Source organism: Oncorhynchus mykiss, chromosome 15 (assembly GCF_057628025.1).
Source record: "Oncorhynchus mykiss isolate SJ-2025 chromosome 15, ASM5762802v1, whole genome shotgun sequence".
In the NCBI taxonomy this organism is placed as follows: Eukaryota; Metazoa; Chordata; class Actinopteri; order Salmoniformes; family Salmonidae; genus Oncorhynchus; species Oncorhynchus mykiss.
The window spans coordinates 22,601,300-22,626,499 of record NC_143036.1 but is presented as its reverse complement, the minus strand read 5'-3'; the positions used below and the strand labels follow the sequence as shown (position 1 = coordinate 22,626,499).

The window sequence follows — 25,200 nt, the reverse complement described above, 5'->3', positions numbered from 1 at the left end:
TCAGACTAACTGTTCACGTCTACACACATACACATGTATTTACAGTGGACATAGGCGCCTCCTAGGGGCACAAGACGGTATGGTATGCTGTGACACATTGCCTTCTCCTAGCAGCAGTGTATCATTATACTCAATAACAAAACAATGCCACTGAAAAAAGAAAGCATGAAGAAGGACTGTGGGTTGTCCCTTTTTTTTAGGGGGGGGGGGGGGGGGGGGAGTCACTCTCAAAATCACACTTTTTTAATAGAAAAATTATACAAGTCCACAACAATGCTTAACTTAACTCTTTTCCCTCGTGGGAATTGGCCTACAGAAGAAATATGAAAAGCACATGCATAACCATGGTAGCAATTGAAAGGGAACAGTTTGGAGGTAATAGGAAAATTATTAGACCAAAGTTCAGGACATAACAGTTCACCTGGCACAAGACTGAAACCAAACATTACACTGTTGATTTTATGTGCATTTTACATTTACTTTACTTTTCGCCAAATTTGTTGAGAACAAAATCTCAAAATACACTGGATACATTCAGTAACATGATAACAGTATTCCTGGAAAATGTGGGGTAGGTTCAACATAAGGCAAATAAAATGACAAGGGTTTGAGTGAGAGGACTAACTGGAGTCTCCAAGTGTGCACAGTTCCTAAATCATTTCAATGCGCTTTTATGACTCAAAGAAGAGTCTTGAACTATAAGGTGTTTTTTTTAGCTCTCCTAGCTGTGCCGTTGAGCAACTAGAGCAATCAGACTTGTAGTTGTTTTGTTTGGAACACAGCCCTGCATCCCCGCCATCACACAATTACTGTTGTTGTTTACGCAATCCAAAAACGGTTAATTATGAATCGATATCTGGGTCAGAAAGCTGCAGGGAATGCGAATCACTGATGCATCCTGTTTGTTTTATAATAAACTTGGGCAAATGAATTACTTTCCTAATAAGTTCAATACATTTAGTTGGTGAGACAGATTTGATAGAAGAACCGAAAGTAACAAAATTCTACTACCAAATTGTGTTTGTAGTATGTAAAAAGTACAGACGTTACGATATATCGTTAAATACTACTTAGTAGAACAAGCTCCAAACAGTGTGTCTCTATGTACAGTGGATATGGGTTACGTGGCGGTATGGTATGTTGTTATACTGTACCAGGCACACAGAAGTAGGGCAGGCAGTCCTGTCCTGGCTGACAGCCCTTCCTGTTCACCTCACACAGGTGGTTGCTGAGACAGGGGTTGGGGTTACAGGGGTGGATGACCTCCTCAATGATGTTACCCAGGGAGCTAGGAGCTGTGTGGGGACGAATGAGCCATTTCATTTGAAGCTTTAGAGAACTCTGAGATGAATCATTTATCCTTGTAATAACTGGACTCGTTGTATGTATGTGTAATCATGAATATACTTTGTCATTGTGTGAATATGAATCATATAAATCCTTTCAATTGGTAACGGTAAGGTAACAGTGCTAGTTGTTCAAAGACACACACACACACACACACACACACACACACACACACACACACACACACACACACACACACACACACACACACAGTCCCACTCACTGAGATATCTCTCCAGGGGGATGCAGCGTTCAGGGTCGTCTATGGGGGACAGGATCTCACAGATGCGCTCGGCTGTCTGTCCCTCGTGGAAGCGTTTGTGGTCACCACACTGTGTCAGGATGTCTACACAGTCCGACCTGAAGGGTTGTCAACAGCAGGGGAAACGGGCCAGTGAAGGACAGGGTGAGGAACATTCACTATTGCAACAAGGGTTGCATAATTCCGGGAATGTTCAATAAATTCCCTGGTTTTCCTGGAATTAGTAGGGAATAAACAGGACATCCGGAATCATCCAACCAGGATTTATTGAAAGTTCGCTGAATTTTACAAACCTAATCGCAACGCTGCAAGGTGTTTCGAACGCAGCATTTACGGCAACGTATGCAATGTAACTTGAAACTCCTTTCTAGTTTGTATTTGACTGTGAAAGATTTTCATTCAGTGCAACACATATCTAAAAACAGTTTCTAACCGTTTAAAGATGCTGAACTTTAACCCAGTTTCGAGTTTAGCCAGGTCACATATTCTTGTGGATACAAACAGAGACATGCTGTAGCATCGTCTGGCTTGACAGACACAGCAGAAGGCTATTATTGAAAGTGAGGTCAGACGAAACACAAGACAGATTCCTATTCCCTGCATACATCGCGCAGCATCCTCCTAGTGCCGGGAAAGCTTAGGTGCAGACATTAAAGTGCTGGACTTGTGTTTGAAGTGACTTGGGCTGCTCTCAGGCCTGCCACTGACCCATATGTTACATTCCCAACCGTCTGTCTGCTCTGTTGATTTGCCATCCTGGGGTGTAATTTCCTTTCTAGTCCTTTATTGCGGTCTCAGCTTTTCTTGCCCACACTGAGTTAAGAATGCATGTTGCGTTTCTGTTGCCTTGAGCGGGCTAATGTAATAACGTACCTTTGTGCTGCAGGTAATCAGTATGGTACACCTGGCATTCCACACACTGAGCCAAATAGGATTGACAAAACAATTATGTGTGATAGAAAAGTCATTCACCCGAGAGCCGGAGATTAAGAGATTAAGTTGAGTTGTACAGTCTGTGTATGAGTAATTATTTAAAGAGACAGATTATTTGTACATGGGCATAAGCATGCATGCACACACTCATGTACACATACACACATAAGACACACACATACACACACACACAGACACAGACACACACATTTCTTGCTCAGACATGAACAGCGGAGCCACAGCGTTTAGTTGTACTGGACAAGGCCAATACAACATGCCAATCTAAGCCCTGACTGATGTATGTGGGGTTCTGTCCTGCCATCGCTCACTGACATCCCGTCTTTGTCTTCTGTGGCTGGGTATAGAGGGAGGGAGAGCCTGGGCGGGGGATACAGAGCTCCAGACAGGCCCCCTGACATCCCAAAGCAGCCCAGGAAGAATGACTCTGAAAGGGGTAGCGTGAGGAGGCCTAATCCCCCCCTACCTCCAGAACAATGAAGGAGTGTGTGTGTCTGTCTGTCTGTCTATGTGTGTGTGCGTCTGCCCAAGGGCTCCCCCTAGAAATGCAAATGTAAATAAAGGTGCAACAAAAGGCCACTGTCACACACGTGTAGCACCTGTGAATAAGGCCTGTCAGCTGGAACACGCTCCTGACCACATTGATAAGGCCTCCACATGCATTGGCTGTTACAGCCCTGAGGGCTAGCCTAGTGTACAGGTAAATGCTGGTGTGTTAACCACAGTCACTAACATGCTAACTACCCCATTCAGCCTGACAGAAACCCAGGTGTGATTGCTCTCAGAGGAAAAAGCTCCAATCAAAAGATTTGCTTTCAGTCAAAGGATCTGCACATAAATAACCTGAGGTGGGATAGTGAGTCAAGCCATGCAGAAACCACAACATCCTCCTCCCTGAGTCAATCTAACTACATGTTGTGTCAGCAGAGCGCTCTATATGAGATCACCTGTATTTGGTTCATGTGGTTTTAGGTTCCAGCTGGTACTTTGTCGGTCGTTTCCTGAGGGGGACTTTTTACTGTGACAACGGGAGTCGATTGAAGGTGAAGGTGGGATGCTGTATGTACTTATTTAACTATTTATTAACTTTATTTTACCAGGTGGGTGATTTCAAGATAGAATGTTTTCTCAAAGGCGGGATAAATGGTAAGGCATTAACAGCAGACCCACATTAAGCCAATCCATGGACTAAAAAGTACTTTAAATGGGGATTCTCCAATGGACACTTTTTAGTCCAGGAGATGGCTTAACCTGGGTCTGGGAAACTAGACCAAAGTCATACTAAATACGTGAAGTCAATTAACAGAATGAGAACAGAGAGGGTACATACTTGCAGATGACGCTGCCGCGGGACTTGCTGTAGCAGGGTTTGATCTGCAGGGCGCAGGCCACAGCCTTCCACATCTCCGGACGACACTTCCTGATGTCCAGGACGGGGATGTTCATAAAGGGCATCTTGATCGTCCCATTGGACCACAGCTTGATGTCGTTCATGGCGCCCTGGTCTGATTGGATGTTACAGCTACGGAACAGCTCAGTGGGCCTGGAGTCAATAAGACCGGGAGACGTGATAGAATTAGCAGATGGACTCAATAGAACACGCATCTATCAGAATGAATACAAATGTGCACACAACAGAAACACAGAGAATCGGTTAACATTTTCGGGGTGGGTGCTAGGTTGCTTCGACTCGAGGTTAGGACATGGATACAAAGAGTCACAGAGTGAATCTTACTACAGAAGACAAAAACCCATGTCCATATAAACCAAAACGTAGCACATAACACTGCCGCTGTCTCTGTCTAATGGGTTGCACAGTCACTCTGCCCTGTGAGTCCAGATGTTGTGTCCACAGCTCTGTCTAATGGGTTGCACAGTCACTCTGCCCTGTGAGTCCAGATGTTGTGTCCACAGCTCTGTCTAATGGGTTGCACAGTCACTCTGCCCTGTGAGTCCAGATGTTGTGTCCACAGCTCTGTCTAATGGGTTGCACAGTCACTCTGCCCTGTGAGTCCAGATGTTGTGTCCACAGCTCTGTCTAATGGGTTGCACAGTCACTCTGCCCTGTGAGTCCAGATGTTGTGTCCACAGCTCTGTCTAATGGGTTGCACAGTCACTCTGCCCTGTGAGTCCAGATGTTGTGTCCACAGCTCTGTCTAATGGGTTGCACGGTCACTCTGCCCTGTGAGTCCAGATGTTGTGTCCACAGCTCTGTCTAATGGGTTGCACAGTCACTCTGCCCTGTGAGTCCAGATGTTGTGTCCACAGCTCTGTCTAATGGGTTGCACGGTCACTCTGCCCTGTGAGTCCAGATGTTGTGTCCACAGCTCTGTCTAATGGGTTGCACGGTCACTCTGCCCTGTGAGTCCAGATGTTGTGTCCACAGCTCTGTCTAATGGGTTGCACGGTCACTCTGCCCTGTGAGTCCAGATGTTGTGTCCACAGCTCTGTCTAATGGGTTGCACAGTCACTCTGCCCTGTGAGTCCAGATGTTGTGTCCACAGCTCTGTCTAATGGGTTGCACGGTCACTCTGCCCTGTGAGTCCAGATGTTGTGTCCACAGCTCTGTCTAATGGGTTGCACAGTCACTCTGCCCTGTGAGTCCAGATGTTGTGTCCACAGCTCTGTCTAATGGGTTGCACGGTCACTCTGCCCTGTGAGTCCAGATGTTGTGTCCACAGCTCTGTCTAATGGGTTGCACAGTCACTCTGCCCTGTGAGTCCAGATGTTGTGTCCACAGCTCTGTCTAATGGGTTGCACAGTCACTCTGCCCTGTGAGTCCAGATGTTGTGTCCACAGCTCTGTCTAATGGGTTGCACAGTCACTCTGCCCTGTGAGTCCAGATGTTGTGTCCACAGCTCTGTCTAATGGGTTGCACAGTCACTCTGCCCTGTGAGTCCAGATGTTGTGTCCACAGCTCTGTCTAATGGGTTGCACGGTCACTCTGCCCTGTGAGTCCAGATGTTGTGTCCACAGCTCTGTCTAATGGGTTGCACGGTCACTCTGCCCTGTGAGTCCAGATGTTGTGTCCACAGCTCTGTCTAATGGGTTGCACAGTCACTCTGCCCTGTGAGTCCAGATGTTGTGTCCACAGCTCTGTCTAATGGGTTGCACAGTCACTCTGCCCTGTGAGTCCAGATGTTGTGTCCACAGCTCTGTCTAATGGGTTGCACGGTCACTCTGCCCTGTGAGTCCAGATGTTGTGTCCACAGCTCTGTCTAACGGGTTGCACAGTCACTCTGCCCTGTGAGTCCAGATGTTGTGTCCACAGCTCTGTCTAATGGGTTGCACGGTCACTCTGCCCTGTGAGTCCAGATGTTGTGTCCACAGCTCTGTCTAATGGGTTGCACGGTCACTCTGCCCTGTGAGTCCAGATGTTGTGTCCACAGCTCTGTCTAATGGGTTGCACAGTCACTCTGCCCTGTGAGTCCAGATGTTGTGTCCACAGCTCTGTCTAATGGGTTGCACGGTCACTCTGCCCTGTGAGTCCAGATGTTGTGTCCACAGCTCTGTCTAATGGGTTGCACGGTCACTCTGCCCTGTGAGTCCAGATGTTGTGTCCACAGCTCTGTCTAATGGGTTGCACGGTCACTCTGCCCTGTGAGTCCAGATGTTGTGTCCACAGCTCTGTCTAATGGGTTGCACGGTCACTCTGCCCTGTGAGTCCAGATGTTGTGTCCACAGCTCTGTCTAATGGGTTGCACGGTCACTCTGCCCTGTGAGTCCAGATGTTGTGTCCACAGCTCTGTCTAATGGGTTGCACGGTCACTCTGCCCTGTGAGTCCAGATGTTGTGTCCACAGCTCTGTCTAATGGGTTGCACGGTCACTCTGCCCTGTGAGTCCAGATGTTGTGTCCACAGCTCAACAGCACATGGATGTGGCTGTGATGATGTCACACCCCGGGCAGCCGGACGGCCGTTACTACTGTTAGTCACTGCAGAAACATCCCAGATACAAGCCAGGGAACAAAAGACCAACGGCTGGTGCCGAGAAGCACTACTTCCTGAAGAAACCTGTTGCTGGGGCGAGGACTATTTTCTTTAATGATCTACGGGAGGTAGGAAGTGTCTTTCATGTACGTCCAGTGTGGACCGGGTGATTGGTAGGTTTCTGTAGGTCCAGTGTGGACCGGGTGATTGGTAGGTTTCTGTAGGTCCAGTGTGGACCGGGTGATTGGTAGGTTTCTGTAGGTCCAGTGTGGACCGGGTGATTGGTAGGTTTCTGTAGGTCCAGTGTGGACCGGGTGATTGGTAGGTTTCTGTAGGTCCAGTGTGGACCGGGTGATTGGTAGGTTTCTGTAGGTCCAGTGTGGACCGGGTGATTGGTAGGTTTCTGTAGGTCCAGTGTTGCCCGGGTGATTGGTAGGTTTCTGTAGGTCCAGTGTGGACCGGGTGATTGGTAGGTTTCTGTAGGTCCTGTGTTGCCCGGGTGATTGGTAGGTTTCTGTAGGTCCAGTGTTGCCCGGGTGATTGGTAGGTTTATGTAGATCCAGTGTTGCCCGGGTGATTGGTAGGTTTATGTAGGTCCAGTGTGGGCTGGGTGATTTGTAGGTTCCACTGGGTGAGGGAGGGATGTTTCTGGGGCTGATGTTGAATCTGGTCTAGCGCTGATCTCCAGCCAGTGGTTGATTTAATAACAGCCTTTAAAATCTCCCACTGGCCACTCATGCTGCCTTGCCCGTGTGTGTGCGTGCGTGCGTGTGTGTGTGTGTGTGTGTGTGTGTGTGTGTGTGCGCATGCGTGCGTGCGTGTGTGTGTGTTTGTGTGTCAGAGGTGGAACCAAGTTACTATTATTCGAGTCACAAGCAAGTCTCAAGTCACAAGGTCCGAGTCTCAAGTCGAGTCACAAGTAGAACGAGTCTCGAGTCAAGTCCAAGTCATGCATTCTAAGAGCAAGTCAAGTCCAGTCACAAGTTTTTTCTAGTCAAGTGTCAAGTCAAGTAAAAAATATAATAAATAAAAAACTTTACATGAAATGAATTGTGTTGGATGGCGGGGTGCTACAGACAGCTATAGCGGTCGCTAATAGTAAAGGCCCAGTGCAGTACTTTCTGAAAAAAACATTTTTCAGGGGGTGCTGCAGCACCCTCAAAACCCCTACTTCCTGCGGCTATGAATGTGTCATTACATCCATAAATGGTGATGCATTTTCAAAACGCAAGACACAGAAATAAACTGCGCGTTGCACCTGCATTTTGTGCTGAAAGTCATTTATGTTGACAGTCATGATCAACTAGGGATGTTATGTCACTTCTGTTATGTCCAGAGCAAGCAGGATCATACAGCCTAGTTGTCTTCTTTATTATTTTGGTTAGGTCAGGGTGTGACATGGGTGATGTATGTGTTTTTGTACTGTCTAGGGGTTTTGTATGTTTATGGGGGCTGTATACTATCTAGGTGTTTATGTATGTCTATGGTTAGTTGCCTGTGTCTGCACCTGTTTATACAGTATATAGCGTCACGTTTGTTTTGTTTTGTATAGTTTGTTTAGTGTTTCTTCGTTAATAAATAGAAGAATGAATTCACATCACGCTGCGCCTTGGTCTCTTCCATTCAACGAACGTGACAGCAGCAGAGGTTGATGATCTGCTGTATGCAGCGGTTAGAAAGCATGGTCTGTCTTTAGCCTTTCTCTTCCTCACAAATATCCTAATAAATATCCTAAGAATGTTACATCTTCATCCCATAAGTATTGAAGGCAGTGCGATGTTACAGCTCTCTTCAGACATAGCCAGTACGCAGAACTGATGTAAATAGCCTAATTAACTCACCCAAACTAGGACTATCTGAAATATGAAAATGATCAATGAAATCGCCATGTAGCCTATTGTTCTGGCAAAGATATGTCCGTAGCAGATTGCTAAACTGCATTCTATATGGATAATGTAAATGTAGGCTACTCTGCTTCTGTCGGGCATAACCCGGAGAAAATTAAACAAGTGCTTTCTGGTCACTAATCTGATTATGCGCGCCCGCCTTTGCTCCGACAAATTATGATTGGTCATTGGTCAGCAGTCAAGACGCTCAACTCTTTGGTTCTGAAGCACAGATAAGATGTTTTTGAGACAATAATTTGGTGCAATGCCGTAGGCCTATGTTCGTGACCAGATCAAATAGGAAAATGTATAAATATCAAATACAAATGGTAGACTTAAAGCCTACCTATGTAATCTATTAAAATATGTAAACTATGAACAATATGGATTCTTCCCATTCAGTTTCATACTCGCACCCCTCAAAAGAGGACCACTAGCTCACGCGACCTGTGTTGTTTGACAGTTTTCTGGTCCAATCAGAGGACCGAGTGTATGTTTCACTAGCCAATCTGTTGTGTTTCTTTTTGTAAAATACTGTCTCTGTCTGCGTGGAGAGTAATCCACGGCAACTCTGTGAGAGTAATCCACGGCAACTCTGTGAGAGTAATCCACGGCAACTCTGTGAGAGTAATCCACGGCAACTCTGTGAGAGTAATCCACGGCAACTCTGTGAGAGTAATCCACGGCAACTCTGTGAGAGTAATCCAGGGCAACTCTGTGAGAGTAATCCACGGCAACTCTGTGCCACAAAATGAGTGTCAAAACGTTACAAAACATGGAAAGATCATTTCAAGTCATCAGTCTCAAGTCTTTACATTTATGAATCCAAGTCATGTGACTGGAGTCCACACCTCTGGTGTGTGTGTGTGTGTGTGTGTGTGTGTGCGTGTGTGTGTGCGTGTGCGTGTGTGTCTGTGAGAGGGGAAGGAAAGTGAGGTCTTGACCACAAGCAGAGGGACCACAGCCTTACCTCAGCTCCAGGTCATGAACCAAACGTGACCCCATTGGTGGGTAGTAGGTAATGGTCATAGAGGTTTTCCACTCCACCCAAAAATAAGCTTTAATGATATCTTCCCTTTTATTTACAGTGACTCGTTCCTATTCTCGCTCTCTCTCTTTCACCCAGATGGAAAGGGAGGAAAGTCGCTCCAATTAAAGCATAGGTATTTAGGATTGTTATTAAATACATTTCATTTTCACCAAGCAGGCTCAATACAGTCAGTGAGTCAGCTATTCCTCATATAACTCAATAAATTCTTCTTAATAAAGACAGATCAACTTAAAATAGGCATGGTGTTTATGGCAACCATTTCCATACGCTCAGTCAATAACTAGAACTAGAAGAGTTTTATCTAAGATAGTGGTCTAGTCAACTTGAGTCAACCGGAGTCAACATCCTAGGTCCTGGGTGTGTGTACATGACCTCTTTCCCCCACTTCCCTCTCTCTAGCTCTGCCCCCCTCTCCCACCCTCCTCTCAGAATGATTGGCATGTGGATTGAGACTTCCTGCCATGGGCTTTGGTGGGCCCTATTGTCCAGACAGACAAGCAGACAGACGGGTGGATAGACAGACAGACAGATAGACAGCCAGACAGACACACAGAGGTCACAATGTTTTTTTTTAGCCTCCAGCACTATTTAACTTCCATACTGCGACTGTGCCCCCACGCCGCTGGTCGCCCCAGCTTTTGAACCCCCGGGGGGGGGGGGACTCTCGTGCAATGGCCCCGGGACTCCTTCAAAGGAAATGAGAGCTAGCGTTTGTTTGTCTGTACTCTAAATCCTACAGTGGGGAGCAGTGGTGCCATCATCTAAAGAGGAATTCATTGATCTTCCCCAATGAAAATAATACATGGAATACTTGGGATTTCCAAATCTTCTCTAAGAGGGCCTACCATGAGAAGTTTCAATTACTTTTTTTGTTTGATTGAACATTGATTACATCGTTTGCCTGCCGGGCTGCAATTCAAGTGTTGATACAGTATGTTTTATGATAATCATGACGTTATGGTTATCATTATTATTGTGTTGTAACCGATACAGTCAACAGACAAAGACATATGTAAAACTATATCACAGACAAAGAGAGATCAGGTGATGAGACGAAGTGTTCTTCAGATCCCCTTGTATCCAATCATATATTTTCTCCGTCCCTTTAGAAACCGGACAGAGCAAACGGCTGGTGGTGGGATGGAGCTTTGTGGACAGTGCTTGGTGAGTCCACGAGTGGGGATCATTCTGTTGAACTGTGTGTGTTTGTATGAGTTCGCCCGCCGGGCTTTGATGGCGTCCCGCATGGGTCTCAGGCCCTGTCCCAAGCCAGGATGCAGCAAGCTGTGACACGGCTGGCCTCCAAGGTCAAGTGTATTTGTCGAAGGGAACCCACACACCATAAACTATAATCACACACACACACACACACACACACACACACACACACACACACACACACACACACACACACACACACACACACACACACACACACACACACACACACACACACAGTCTCTCTATCCTTTTCTCTTTCCTTCTTTCTCGGTGACCTCTAAACAACCTAGTACAAAGTCATGGAAGGCGACCACAATACTCACAGAGCCTATAAAGTAACATCGTCGTCAACTAGTCATTGTCTCTCTGAAGAGACCCCAGAGGTCTTGGTTTCACCCGGCCCCAACCAGTTGGCCAGCCATAATGACTAGCATGGGATCGACTAGACACAGGGCTTCGTTTCACAACCAACGTTTAAACAGAAAGATAAATACATGAAACGTACCAATGTCATTGTGTTAACTGCAGTGTATTATTTCATGTGGTTACGAGGCTGTTGCTTCCAGTTTGGGTTTGGAGGTGCACATAGGGTTATGTATGGAAGCCACTAACCCACCAACAACGGGGCTGGGGAAAATGGTGGGGTGGACGCACTCACTCCCTACCCAACCTCGCCTTCTCCCCTGACCTTCCTGTGACACTCCAGGACTAAAGAATCCTATTAGCCTAGCCTGTGTCCGACCAGCCCAATGCTTGAGGTGATGGAGAACATGGGTTTGCAGGATGCCAGTTCACCATTCGGCCATTTGTGAGTAACACTCTGGTTTAACGAAATGACTCATTTATAATTTACGTGTCCTTTTTCTCTTTCGCTCTCATTGTCATACCCCGGGGTGGTTTGTATGTGTTGAAATTGGACGTGTGACTAAATGAGAAGGCCCATCAATGCAACAGAGTACTACAGACTCCTTTTTGGATGTATGCAGTCGTTGTGGACGTGGGATTTTAAGTTAATCAGTACAGTATAGTAGGTACCAGACCTGTTGTAGACCTATTGTAGGTCTGGTATAGTCTGGTACAGTCTGGTACAGTGTGGTCCTGTGTGGTTCTGTGTGGTTCAGTTCGTAAAAGTGTGGCACTAACAATGCAAATGTTGTGAATTTGCTGCAGGGATCTCATACAAAAATGTATGCATGAAATAATCTGTTAAGAGTGTCATATATTGGAACTATATAATAATAATAATTATTATTCTAATAATAATACAGTCCCTTCAGAAAGTATTCCAACCCCTTGAGTTTTTCCGCATTTTCTTGTGTTACAAAGTGGGATAAAAGTGGATTTAATTGCCATTTTTTGTCAATAATCTACACAATAAACTCTTTAATGTCAAAGTGGAAGAAAAATGCATTTTGCAAGAAAAATTACATTTTTGCATTATTTAAAACTATTTTTTACTCATTTTTCCAATGTGTCGGAGGAAACACCGTGCACCTGGCGACCGTGTCAGCGTGCATTGCACCCAGCCCTACCACAGGAGTCACTAGTGCGCAATGGGACAAGAACATCCCTGCCAGCCAAACCCTCCCCTAACCCGGACGACGCTGGGCCAATTGTGCGCCGCCCACATGGGTCTCCCGGTCGCGGCCGGCTGCGACAGAGCCTGGACTTGAACTAGGATCTCTAGTGGGGCACAGCTGGTATAAATACCTATCTACTTATCTGGTGTAGTAGCTGGGTATATACCATACCTGTTGTTGAAGTTGGTGCAGTAGGCCAGGTCCTTACAGCCTAGCTGGCAGGGCTCCCTGACGTCGGCCAAACAGGTGATCAGATCCGTCTCCACAGGGTTGTATTCGCACATCTGGTCAAACTCCTGCCATGTCTGAGTGCCCCAGTTGGTGCTGATCTCCTGACACATATCCCTTTTGGTTGACAAAACCCGAGTTAAACATGCAGACAGACACACAACTCAAGAATGTAAAACCAGACTCAAATGTCAGACTCAAATGTACACTGCCTTTGAACAATGTAAAAAATCTCCATAACTTTGAGTGTGCCTAACCTTCTGGCCCATCTAACTGTATAAAGTCATCTTGAAATGTGCAATAATCTGAAATCTGAAAACACGTTTTCACATGTGTAGTTTCATGTTATCACATTTTGCTTTATATGTTGTCGTATGGGATTACATGAAAATGGGTTTTTGGAACACTTCATGTGGTTTCCATAAGGCTCTGTAGCTAGCTCAGTTGGTAGAGTATGGTCCTTGTAATGCCAGGATAGGGGGTTCAACTCCCAGGACCACCGATATGTAAAATGTTGCTTTGGATAAAAGCGTCTGCTAAATGGCATATACTGTACATTATTATACGCATCTCGTCAGAGTACAAACAACTAACCTGCACAATGAGGTATTGGCTTTGGAGCAGCAGTGCAGCTTGGCGCCGTCCATCTTGGCGGTGGGGGAGGTCTCCGTCTCGCTCTTGGTTGGGGGGTGGGCGCTGCCCAGGAAGCACTGCCACAGTGGGTCCTGGGGCAGTGGCTGGCTGCCGCACTCATCGATCAGGCCCTCCATGATCTCATGCTCTGTGGTCATGGTGCGAAGGATACGCCGGCATGCCACCTGGCAGTGGGGCTCATCTGCCCGGTCGCAGCAGTACAGGCCTGGATGGACCAACAAACTTAGTGATAGGCAATGATGGGAGGAAGGCAACACAGACATAAGATACACACTGGACATATTAAATGGGGATAGATTAGTATTTCAATTAAATATATTATTCTTTACTCTTGAGGAGCATTTACTTGGGCAATTATTTGGGTATAAGACTACTCATTATCTATGGGGTTGCTGATAGGTTAGTATCAGATTATTATCATCTTTTGTTGTTTTTGAATTCAACCTTTATTTAACTAGACAAGTGAGAAGAACAAATTCTTATTTACAATGACGGGATAGGAACAGTGGGTTAACTGCCTTGTTCAGGGGCAGAACGACATATTTTTTGACCTTGTCAGCTCAGGGATTCAATCTAGCAACCTTTCAGTTACTGGCCCAATGCTCTAACCACTAGGCTACAAAGCACAGATATCCTCAGGATCTACAAAGCTCCTGATAGGTCAGTATTAGATATACGCAGTATCTACGAAGCTCCTGATAGGTCAGTATTAGATACACTCGTTATCTACGACGCTCCTGATAGGTCAGTAATAGATATACTTACTGTCTATAGGGCTTCTAATAGGGTAAGACTTGGTGTAGTTGCCCACACAGCCAATGAGCTCTGGGCTGATGCTCTGGCAGTATTCCTTGACAGCTTTGATTTGAGAGACGGTGGGGGAGGAGTCTGTCCGGAAGATAGCCTGGCAGTACTCTCTGCAGTTGGTGTGTCTCCCTGCGTAGCTGCAGCACACCGAGCCCACTGAGGCAGCACAGACAGACAACACAGTTACAACTTGCTTTCCATCAGTCATTTACTTCAATGGAATTGTAAACAGAATTGAATAGAAAAGAGTTAATCATTATTATTATAAAGGCTATTTAGTCTATTTAGTTTTTAGCCTTTAGCTGCATGAAATATATGACAGACATCGCAAACATGATTGACATTCAAGCATCAGGAATTCTTCTTTGCTGAATTAGAGTAGAATAGAGTAGACTTCCAGGATTTCCTAGAGAATAGTCTGATTAAATATGCATGGTGAACATTGGGGGTGATCCTCAGTTGCTAGACTTCAGGGAAGTCCAAGACCTCACATCCTCATAATCGCCCAAAGGCATGTCTGTCACATCTGTGGTGGGCTTGTCTGCAAGGCAGTTTCACACCACCACATTGCAGCTCCGAATACAAATAAGGGTTTCATCGGCTGGCTGACTCCGTGACAGATGAAATAATTTCTGCGGACCAAAGGTCAAGACCTTGCCTTTCAGGCACGTAAACACGGCTCGTCAAGCAGAGTGGTGACTCTTTTCCTCCTCACAGAGGTCAAAGGGCCCTGAGCTGACTCCATGTTTAATCACACTGGAAATTCGCTCTCAGATTGATGGACTTGGGCTAGCAGCTTGTCATGGAGATTTGGGAAACTTACTCTCATTTTTGATGATACAGCTGTAGAGTGGTTTCTGGAAATGAGAAGAAAAAAATTTTGTGATCAAAAGTACAATTGAAAAAAAAATATTGTGTTAGCTCTCTCTCTCCCCCCTCTGTCCCCCTCTTTCTCTCTCTCTCACCCTCTTTCTCTCTCCCCCCTCTCTCTCTTTCTCGGTCTCCCCTCTTTCTTTCTCTCTCTTTCTCTCTCCCCTCTCTATCTCTCTCTCCCTCTTTCTCTCTCGCTCTTCCCCCCCTCTTTCTCTCTCTCCCCCCCTTTCTCTCTCTCTCCCCCTCTTTCTCTCTCTCCCCCTTTCTCTCTCTCCCCCTCTTTCTCTCTCTCTCTCCCCCTCTTTCTTTCTCTCTCCCCCTCTTTCTCTGTCTCTCTCTCTAGCTCTCCCCCTCTCTCGGTCTCCCCCTTTCTTTCTTTCTTTCTTTCTTTCTTTCTTTCTTTCTTTCTTTCTTTCTCTCTCTCTCTCTCTCTCTCCCCCCTTTCTCTCTCTCTCCCCCTCTTTCTCTCTCTCTCCCCCTCTTTAGCTCTTTCTCTCTCTCCCCCTTTCTCTCACTCTCCCCCTCTTTCACTCTCTCTCTCCCCCTCTTTCTCTCTCTCTCTCTCTCTCTCTATTTCTCTCTACCCCACCCCTCTCTCCATCCCTCTTTCTTTCTATCGCTCATCAAATGGGTAGCCATGGCAGTGATTGGGGACATTGCGCTGTGTAGGGTGCCGTCTTTTGGACCTGAGTCTCTGTGGTCAGTAAAGATACCATGGAACTTATCGTCAGAGTAGGGGTGTTAACCCCGTGTCCTGGCTAAATTCCCAAAAAGGCCATCATGGTCACTTAATCACACACTTTCAATTGGCTCATTCATCGCCCCTCCTCTCCCCTGTAACTATTCCCCAGGTCGTTGCTGTAAATGAGAATGTGTTTTCAGTCAACTTACCTGATTACCTGATTTTTTTTAAATACATAAAAACAGTCCTGTCCTAAGTACTGTTAAAACTTAATCTGAAAACTAACTGGCTTCTTTCCAACAACACCACAGAGGAACATAAAGGCCAATGCTGCTGCGGGCTTTGGCTTCCCTCGCAAGGATTCATGAAAGGGCAAGATGAAAGGGGCCAGTGCCTAATTAAAGCTGGTGGGGGGAGTTTGGTTGTGGTTGTGGTCCAAACCAAACATTAAGCCCGCCGCTTTGTTTGTTTGTTTGTTTGGAACGAGGAGGTGAGCCAGATGAAAGGAGACCTCTGCTAGCACATTGCTAGCCTACGATAATAGCTAAGCTAAATCTTCTCAGCAGACTGGATGAGCTCACTCCTCTCTCCCTTTGACGAGAGTGGCTCCAATCAGAGCTATGTTGGAGTGCTACACTGACAGGAAATGACCTCATAAAGAGGGGTGGGGATGAGCGCGATACTGAGATGGACCGTAAAGACTTAACACTGCCTTTATCTTGTAAAAGCCAGGGAAAAGGCCAGGGAAAGGCCAGGGAAAAGGCCAGGGAAAGGCCAGGGAAAAGGCCAGGGAAAGGCAAGGGAAAGGCCAGGGAAAAGGCCAGGGAAAGGCCAGGGAAAAGGCCAGGGAAAGGCCAGGGAAAGGCAGCAGAGAGTATACAGTCTCTCAGAGTCAAAAGCATTTGCTCAGTTTAAGCAAAGCACATTATTTTACACAATACATGACCTCGTGTTACTTACCTCTGTGTCTTTTTTGCATATTTTTGTGATGTCGTTCTTGGATGATGCCTATAGGGTCAGAGAATGAGGAATTAGGTGAGACCATATGGATGAGGCCATAACTGGCCAAACTAACTTCCTCTCTCACCTGCTTGCACTCTCTGCGGCACTCTGCCGAGATGGCCAGCTCACAGCAGCCAAGGCCAACCCAACCATCAGACTTCCTGGACGCTCCTGTAGACAAACAAAAATGGCCACCATTACCCATAAATCTTGCTGGGTGTAGCATTATCACAATAAAAATATGGGTTCATTTTATCCTCTAGTGGGGGGTTGCAAAATATTCATAGTGTTTAATGGGCAGCATATTAAAGCCAGACTCAGTATGACCCAAATAAAATATATATTTTTTCCAGTTTTAATATATCTTGAAATTAATAGATGAAAGCTTATTTGGCCATTTGTGTCACCTCAAAGTGATTCAAATTAAGTTTTTATAAATGATAAGTACAGAAGTTTTGTTTACAAATTGCTGGTCAGATTTCTCCAGGTAATTATGATGCAAATAGAATATTCTATCTGTTCCTCTGATCCATCCACGACTACAGCAACATATCAACAATACATACAAATGGGCCTATCTACTGTATATCGCTCTCGTTATAAACGAGCGTTAAATGATACAGAATAAAAGTGTAATTTAGCTGACAAATGCGTGTCGTTTAGGTAATATTGTCTCCTGGCTGTTAGTCCGTCTGTGCGGCTGTCTGTCTGTGCAACAGCTGATGATGTGCAGGATCGCAGATTTGAAAACACCGGCGGGTCTGTCCTTACAATGTTTATTTAATGCTCCTAGCTTGAGCTTCTGAATGGAATGGTGTATTTGTGGGCAATTTTCATTCAGCAATGGATTGGGAATATTTTCTTAGTTTACCGCTAGCTAGTTCAAATCTAATTTTGTCACATACACAAGGTTAGCAGATGTTAATGCGAGTGTAGCGGAATGCTTGTACTTCTAGTTCCGACAGTGCAGTAATATCTAACAAGTAATCGAACAATTCCTCAACAACTATCAAACACACAGAAATCTAAAGGGGGGAATGAGAATATGTACACGTAAGTATATGGATGAGCGATGGCTGAGTGGCATAGGCAAGGTGCAATATATGGTATAAAATACAGTATATACATGTGATATGAGTAATGCAAGATATGTAAACATTATTAAAGTGGCATTATTAAGAGTGCATTGTATAAAGTGACTAGTGATCCATTTATTAAAGTGGCCAATGATTGGGTATCACTGTAGGGAGCAGCCTCTCTGAGTTAGTGATTGCTGTTTAGCAGTCTGATGGCCTTGAGATAGAAGAATCTTTTTCAGTCTCTCGGTCCCAGCTTTGATGCACCTGTACTGACCTCGCCTTTTGGATGGTAGTGGTGTGAACAGGCAGTGGCTCGGGTGGTTGATGTCCTTGATGATCTTTTTGGCCTTTCTGTGACATCGGGTGCTGTAGGTGTCATGGAGGCAGGTAGTTTGCCCCCCGGTGATGAGTTGTGCAGACCGCACCACCCTCTGGAGAGCCTTGCAGTTGAGGGCGGTGCAGTTGCCATACCAGGCTGTGATACAGCCTGACAGGATGCTCACGATCTTGCATCTGTAAAAGTGTGTCAGGGTTTTGGGTGACAAGACCAAATCTCTTCAGCCTCCTGAGGTTGAAGAGGTGCTGTTGCGCCTTCTTTACCACACTGTCTGTGTGAGTGGACCATTAAGTTTGTCTGTGATGTGTACGCCGAGGAACTTGAATCTTTCCACCTTCTCCACTACTGTCCCATCGATGTGGATAGGGGGGTGCTCCCTCTGCTGTTTCCTGATGTCCACAATCATCTCCTTTGTTTTGTTGACGTGGAGTGAGAGGTTGTTTTCCTGACACTACACGTCGAGTGCACTCACCTCCTCCCTGTAGGCTGTCTCATCGTTGTTGGTAATCAAGCCCACTACTGTTGTGTCGTCTGCAAACTTGATGATTGAGTTGGAAGCTTGCATGGCCACGCTGTCGTGGGTGAACAGGGAGTACAGGAGGGGGCTGAGCCCGCACCCTTGTGGGGCCTCAGTGTTGAGGGTCAGTGAAGTGCAGATGTTGTCTCCTACCTTCACCACCTGGGGACGGTCCGTCAGAAAGTCCAGGGCCCAATTGCACAGGGCGGGATTGAGACCCAGGTCCTCCAGCTTGATGATGAGCTTGGAGGGTACTATGGTGTTGAATGCTGAGCTGTAGTCAATGAACAGCATTCTGACAAAGGTATTCCTTTTGTCCAGATGGGATAGGGCAGTGTGATGGTGATTACATAATCTGTGGACCTGTTGCAAACTGAAGTGGGTCTAGGGTGGCCGGTAAGGTGGAGGTGATACGATCATTGACTAGTCTCTCAAAGCATTTCATGATGACAGAAATGAGTGCTACGGGGCGGTAGTCATTTCATTCAGTTGTCTTTGCCTTCTTGGGTACAGAAACAATGGTAGCCATCTTGAAGCATGTGGGGACAACAGACTGGGATAGGGAGCGATTGAATATGTCCGTAAACACACCAGCCAGCTGGTCTGCACATGCTTTGAGGACCTGACTAGAGATGCCGTCTTGGGCCAGCAGCCTTGCGAGGGTTAATACGTGTAAATGCTTTACTCACGTCAGCCACTGAGAAAGGGGGGGGCACCGTCCTTGTTAGCTGCCCGCGATGGTGGCCCTGTATTATCCTCAAAGCGGGCAAAGAAGGTGTTTAGTTTGTCTGGAAGCGTGACGTCGGTGACATAGCTGGATTTATTTTTGTAGTCCGTGATTTCCTGTAGACCCTGCCACATTAGCCTCATGTCTGAGCCGTTGAATTGCGACTCCACCTAGTCTCTGTACTGGCATTTTGCTTGTTTGATTGCCTTGGAGGGAATAGCTACACTGTTTATATTCAGACATATTCCCAGACCTCTATCCATGGTTAAATGCGGAGAATCGCGCTTTCAGTTTATCGCGAATGCCGCCATCCATCCACGGTTTCTGGTTAGGGAAGGTTTTAATAGTCACAGTGGGTACAACATCTCATATGCATGAGCTAGTCGGACCATATTTTAGATTCCTCAGCATGACCAGTATGCTGGACACCGTGGACAGTGCCAAAAAAAATCACAAAAACCAGCTCTGTCTACTGGTCAGTGAAGCTAATTAGCAAGCTAGCTAATTTAGCTGGCTAGATAATAGATACATCCACACACGCATTGCTTGTAATGTGCATAACCTACTGGTGGGTGATTAGCCTACAGCCAAGTAAACGTTAATGCACTTACTCACACACTTTTCTGGAGTTGCTAGCTGGTTGGTTATTTTCCCCTTGGTCGATTTATTTTATAATAATCCTATAGTTTCTGAGGGTGTTTGCACTGCAAAAGCAAGAGATCAAGCAGATAACGGCAGCGCTATATAGCCTACCGTTGTGGTGCAGTATATCATTGTGTGTTAATTAGAATAACATTATACTGCTATAACATCCATAGCCAACTCATTTTTATAATACGGTAGAGTAACCTAAAGTGCCAGTTGTAGGCTACAAGCAAATGAGAACACCAGCTGTCTGGTACTGATCAAAGGGCCGCTGGCCCAGCGGCCGCTTGAGAAATCTTAGGTAGAGCACGTTATGATGTCTTGCCTAGGTTTGTTTACAAACAAGTAAAACTGTTGCCCCGATAGTTTGATATTTCATGAACACAAACTACGTAAATGAGACTTACTGAGTCTGGCTTTAAACTGTGGACTTATATGGACTTTTAGTGTGGGCTCAATGGGTACACCGTGTTGAGCTAAGCAACACTGTGAGTGTGTGTGTGTGCGCGCGCGCGCGCGCGCGTGTGTGTGTGTGTGTGTGTGTGCGTAAGGATCAACAATGTTTTTGCATCTGGGAGGCATTATGTTATGTTCTGACAGGTAGATTTGTCTGTAACAGCAATGTCTCCCTTTGAAACGCTGCCTGCAGATCTTACCAGGTAGTGTGGAGTTGATGCAAATCCAAAGCTCATTCTGTGAAATACAGAAGAAAGGTCATAGCATTATAAACAGAGGACCAACGCCAGAACAAGCAAGAGAACAGGAGAAGAAAATGCCATGAAAATGCCCAGTTCATAACAGGTTGTTTTGACGTACGGTGGTTTCTCTTTAGTTGGGACAAATTAAAAATGTAGGGGCCTTGTGTTGAACATAAGTGAGCATGAATCAACAGGAAGACCTCTGTCAGGGGTTTGTAAAAGTAAGGATTTCTGTGCATTTCTAGACATCCTGTCCCAACATTTTTTTCAGCCCTAGAAAAAATGACCTCAGAGAACTCCTGGCTCTGGTGAAACAACAGGCTATTGAATTTTATAGAGAGCATTTTATTTTTAATTAAAACATATATGAATGCAGTGGAAAAAAACAACAGAGACACATAAACTCATAAGAGCTTTGTGGTGACATACTGTGTGGGATTAATAACACAGTAATAAACACAAACATCCCAGGCTCCTCTGGATAGAGAGCACAACGCATGGAGAAGGAGCAGTGAGTGGCTCAGAGAGCACACTCTCTCTCTCTCTAGCCCTAAACAAGATGATCAACTTTAAAAACTGGACATTGTCTGAGGTTCAACTCCGTACATCATTGTAAACACTCACTCGTGTCAGTCAGCTGGCTCGCGAAGAGAGGAGCCGCTTGTCAGGAGGCATCACTATAATTTGCGAGGCCGACGGAGAGACATTATATATTTACATGAAGTATAAACATGATTTGTGATGAAGGGAAACCCAAGAAAGTTTCAGAACATGAAGGACGACAGGGGGCGAATTTTAGTACATCTTCTATTACACCTCACAGAGCCAAGAATCCCTTAGAACAGCTTTGAGATGTTTTGCGGGGTCTGAGAGCGAAAGGAACCATGGAACTTCAGTGCTAACATGCCGGTGAAATCGTTTCCAAAATCCAAACATCTAATCCATTTTAGCAAATGAGTGCAAGACATGTGTTCAAATAAGATAAAGTATTTACCTCTAGCTAATGACAGACTGGTTCCTAATTGGCTGTTTCGTGCAGATCAAAAACATTAGGGTTTGTAATTACGTTGGTGGGTGAGGAGTGTTAAGCCTGGTTTCAAGCTCCGCTTTTTGATACTTCTTTTCTACTTGTAGCCAAACCCGGTGCAATAGACTTGTGATTAATGCGTATAAGCTTTACCACGGCCACCGATACATTTCCTCTGTCAGAATGAAAGATTTCATAGCCAACTTTATTACAGACGCATTTGACCGAAGACTATTTGTAGACCAGAAATCGGCACTTACCATAGACTCAGGGCAGTAGCTTGGTAATCGCTGTAGTAGGTGCTTCAAACGAGATTCACTTTTTATGGTGGCGAGCTGGAAACAGAAAACCAGTGTGTTATAATGAATTCAAAACATGTTTTCACCAAGAACAATATCCATACATTTGCAATATAGATAGCTAAATAGTTGGGAAGAGATTTTCAATCATTTACAATTCCATGGCACATGGTTTATGAACTGATACACAAAACAACGCTGGATTCATAACGTAGAGTTTTTCAATTTAAATGATACAACATTCTTGCAACCACTACAATATTATAAATATGGGGGATAGCTCTGCAGATTTTGCTGCGAAGAGACAAAATCATTAGATGGTTTGTTTTGGTACTGTCCATATGTAGCAGGTTCAGGAATGGATGAAGAATTGCAACATTTACCTGGAGCTAACCCTGCAGATAGCACTGCTGGGTGATAAAAAAAATGATTGTCAATCGATCAATAATATAATAATACTCTTAGCAAAAATATTTATCTTTAATTGACAATGTGTAGAATCTATGAGAAAAGAAAGGTTCAGAACTTTTGTGAAACATCACAGCACAGTTGAAAAATATATGGCAAATAGAAATCAAAAAATAATAAAGGAATATATATATATATATATATATATATATATATATATATATATATATATATATATATATATATATATATATATATATATATTTACAAAAAATATAAGGGGGATTGGAAATGATGCGGACAATTACATTTATGGAAATCACAATATATCTGCAATATTACATCTGATCTACCCCCCCCCCCCCCCTGACACCTCTAATCTATGTAAACAAGTTTTGTATAATGAAATTCTCATGTAACAACAGTATCGTAACAACAACAGCCATTTGGTATGCTTACACTTACCACTCAATTAACAAGACTAACGTTTGCCTGAGAAAAGTAGAAATCGTCCCCAAATGACAGAAGAGTTCATCTTAACTCTATTCACACTCAGGCGTGGCTCTCTAGGTCGTGTGACCCTGCGACATAAAACAAACATGGCAGGGCCAATGACAGCTGCCAACTGTGGCCTTATCAACGCAGGGTGAGGAGCTGTTGGTTGACTCCCACACGGTCTGGGAGAATCCTGCGCCTGCCAACACTCTCTGGCTTAGTGCACAGTCATGAAATTAACTTTGGAAGATTCATAGCCACTTAGTCAGAGCAATCTAAAAGACTAAACACATGATGGGAGTTGGGAGTTGATGTTGTTTTTGGTTGGTCTCCTTCACTCCTTCGTTGTTTAACTTCACACAAAAAAAGCCCACAGTTGGATTCAGCGTGAGAAGTGATTGTGTAATATCTGAGTAATATGTTGTAAAGAGTGCAGTAGTAGTAGAGTATTTCTACACTAAAGAGTTCAGCCCCCAACTGTTGAACGGCATCTTCCTTTTGACTCGTCTGTGATACTGACATCTACACCACCGAGATCTGCTATTGTTTTATTCTAACCAGGGTGATAAAGTTGGCTTGTTCTGCTTTCTGTTCATGCATTCTCACTGTTTATCCTCATTACTCAACATTCTATCCAGAACATTAAGTGCACATGGAATGAATCACCTGAAACGAATAACACATTCTTTATTTGTGAGGTGAAATACATTGAGGTATACGCTGGGGACTGAGGGACGGTAATCTTCTTACAGTTGGAACATTCCCAAGATCTGTACCTTCGAAAGCAGCTGTCGAGCGGTGAGTTCTTGGCCGTTAATAAAATACATCTGCAGAACACTACAAAGACGTGGTTAATTTGGGCCATGGAAACGTACAACCTACACTCTTAGAAAAAAGGGTTCCAAACAGGTTATTCGTCTGTCCCCATAGGAGAAGCCTTTTTGGCTCAAGGTAGAACCCTTTTTGGATCCAGGTAGAACTCTTTTGGGCTCCATGTAGGACCCTCTGTGGACAGGGTTCTAAATGGAACTCAAAGGGGTTCTACCTGGAACCAAAAAGGGTTATTCACCTGGAACCAACAAGGGTTATTCAAGGGGTTCTCCTATGTAGACAGGCGAAGAACACTTTTAGGTTCTACGTAGATAGCACCTTTTTTACACTGAACAAAAATATAAACGCAACATGTAAAGTGTTGGTCCCATGTTTCATGAGCTGAAATAAAAGAACCCAGAAATGTTCCATATGCACGAAAAAACGTATTTCGCTCAAATTTTGTGCACAAATTTGTTTACATCCCTGTTAGTGAGCATTTTTCCATTGCCAAGATAATCCATCCACCTGAAAGGTGTGGCATATGAAGAAGCTGATTAAACAGCATGATCATTACACAGGTGCACCTTGTGCTGGGGATAATAAAAGGCCACACTAAATTGTGCAGTTTTGTCACACAACACAATGCCACAGATGTCTCAAGTTTTGAGGAAGCGTACAAATGGCATGGTGACTGCAGGAATGTCCACCAGAGCTGTTGCCAGAAAATATAATGTTCATTTCTCTACCATAAGCCGCCTCCAACATCGTTTTAGAGAATTTGGCAGTGTCCAACCGGCCTCACAACCGCAGACCAAGTGGCGTCGTGTAGGCGAGTGGTTTGCTGAGCACAGGAGGCTGCTGAGGGGAGAATGGCTCATAATAATGGCTGAAACGGCGTAAATGGAATGGCATCAAACACATGGAAAAATACATATCTGTATTCCCAGTCATTTGAAATCCATAGATTAGAGCCTAATGAATTTATTTCAATTGACTGATTTCCTTATATAAACTGTAACTCAGTAAAAACTTTCAAATCGTTGCATTTATATTTATATTATATTTTTGTTCAGTATATAAAACTTCTCTCTCTTTCTCAGTCCAACTTTGAAAGATAAATAAATGTGGGGTGCCAGACTGAAACATCCAAAGAGGAATGACCTTGTCCTTTCAGAGACTGAAGGCCTCCCCTCATCAAAGAGGTAGTCATCCCCTAAGAAGAAATGGAACACTGTTTACACGGAGCCCTGTGGCACACCCCTGAAAAAAAACACTTTCTCTGCAGAAACACAGCCGCTTGCAGGGACGCGAACAAGACGGACATTATATCTCTGCCCTCTCCCCCTTCTTTCTCTCTCTGTCTGTCACTCTCTTACTTTCTCTCCCCCCTCTATAATTTGGATCTCCCCCCCTCAGTGGCAGGTGCAGTGCTGGGGACAGGGCGACCTTGCTGAGCGTGGTTCAACACTACAGCATCAATGAGTCTCTCTCTCTCTGTAAAGGGGAGGGGGAGAGTGGTGCTGGTGGTACGCCATCAGTAATAGCCTACTGAAATGGGCTAGGGGTCTGCCCTTTTTCGGTTCCATAAAAAATAAAAAGCCTTTCAGATGTCTCTTTCATGTCTTAGTGAGACACAGAAGGCAAGGATCCATGAAATTGTGCACTGCTTTGGCAGATTCCT

At 45.0% G+C, this 25,200-nt stretch overlaps 1 protein-coding gene across 1 annotated transcript in view; it reads right to left on the bottom strand.

Annotated features, from left to right (window-relative positions):
• The window catches only part of LOC110489805 (reversion-inducing cysteine-rich protein with Kazal motifs), a 57,289-nt gene that overhangs the window by 15,873 nt on the left and 16,216 nt on the right, over positions 1–25,200 (bottom strand). The window contains exons 3-13 of the mRNA XM_036944063.2: positions 21,765–21,839; positions 20,436–20,472; positions 16,560–16,645; positions 16,433–16,480; positions 14,741–14,774; positions 13,876–14,073; positions 13,051–13,315; positions 12,400–12,573; positions 3,891–4,103; positions 1,571–1,707; positions 1,155–1,295 (exon numbers count right to left, since the gene is read on the bottom strand). Of these exons, the coding sequence (XP_036799958.1) occupies positions 1,155–1,295; positions 1,571–1,707; positions 3,891–4,103; positions 12,400–12,573; positions 13,051–13,315; positions 13,876–14,073; positions 14,741–14,774; positions 16,433–16,480; positions 16,560–16,645; positions 20,436–20,472; positions 21,765–21,839 (1,408 nt within the window). The remainder of the gene's footprint in view (positions 1–1,154; positions 1,296–1,570; positions 1,708–3,890; positions 4,104–12,399; positions 12,574–13,050; positions 13,316–13,875; positions 14,074–14,740; positions 14,775–16,432; positions 16,481–16,559; positions 16,646–20,435; positions 20,473–21,764; positions 21,840–25,200) is intronic.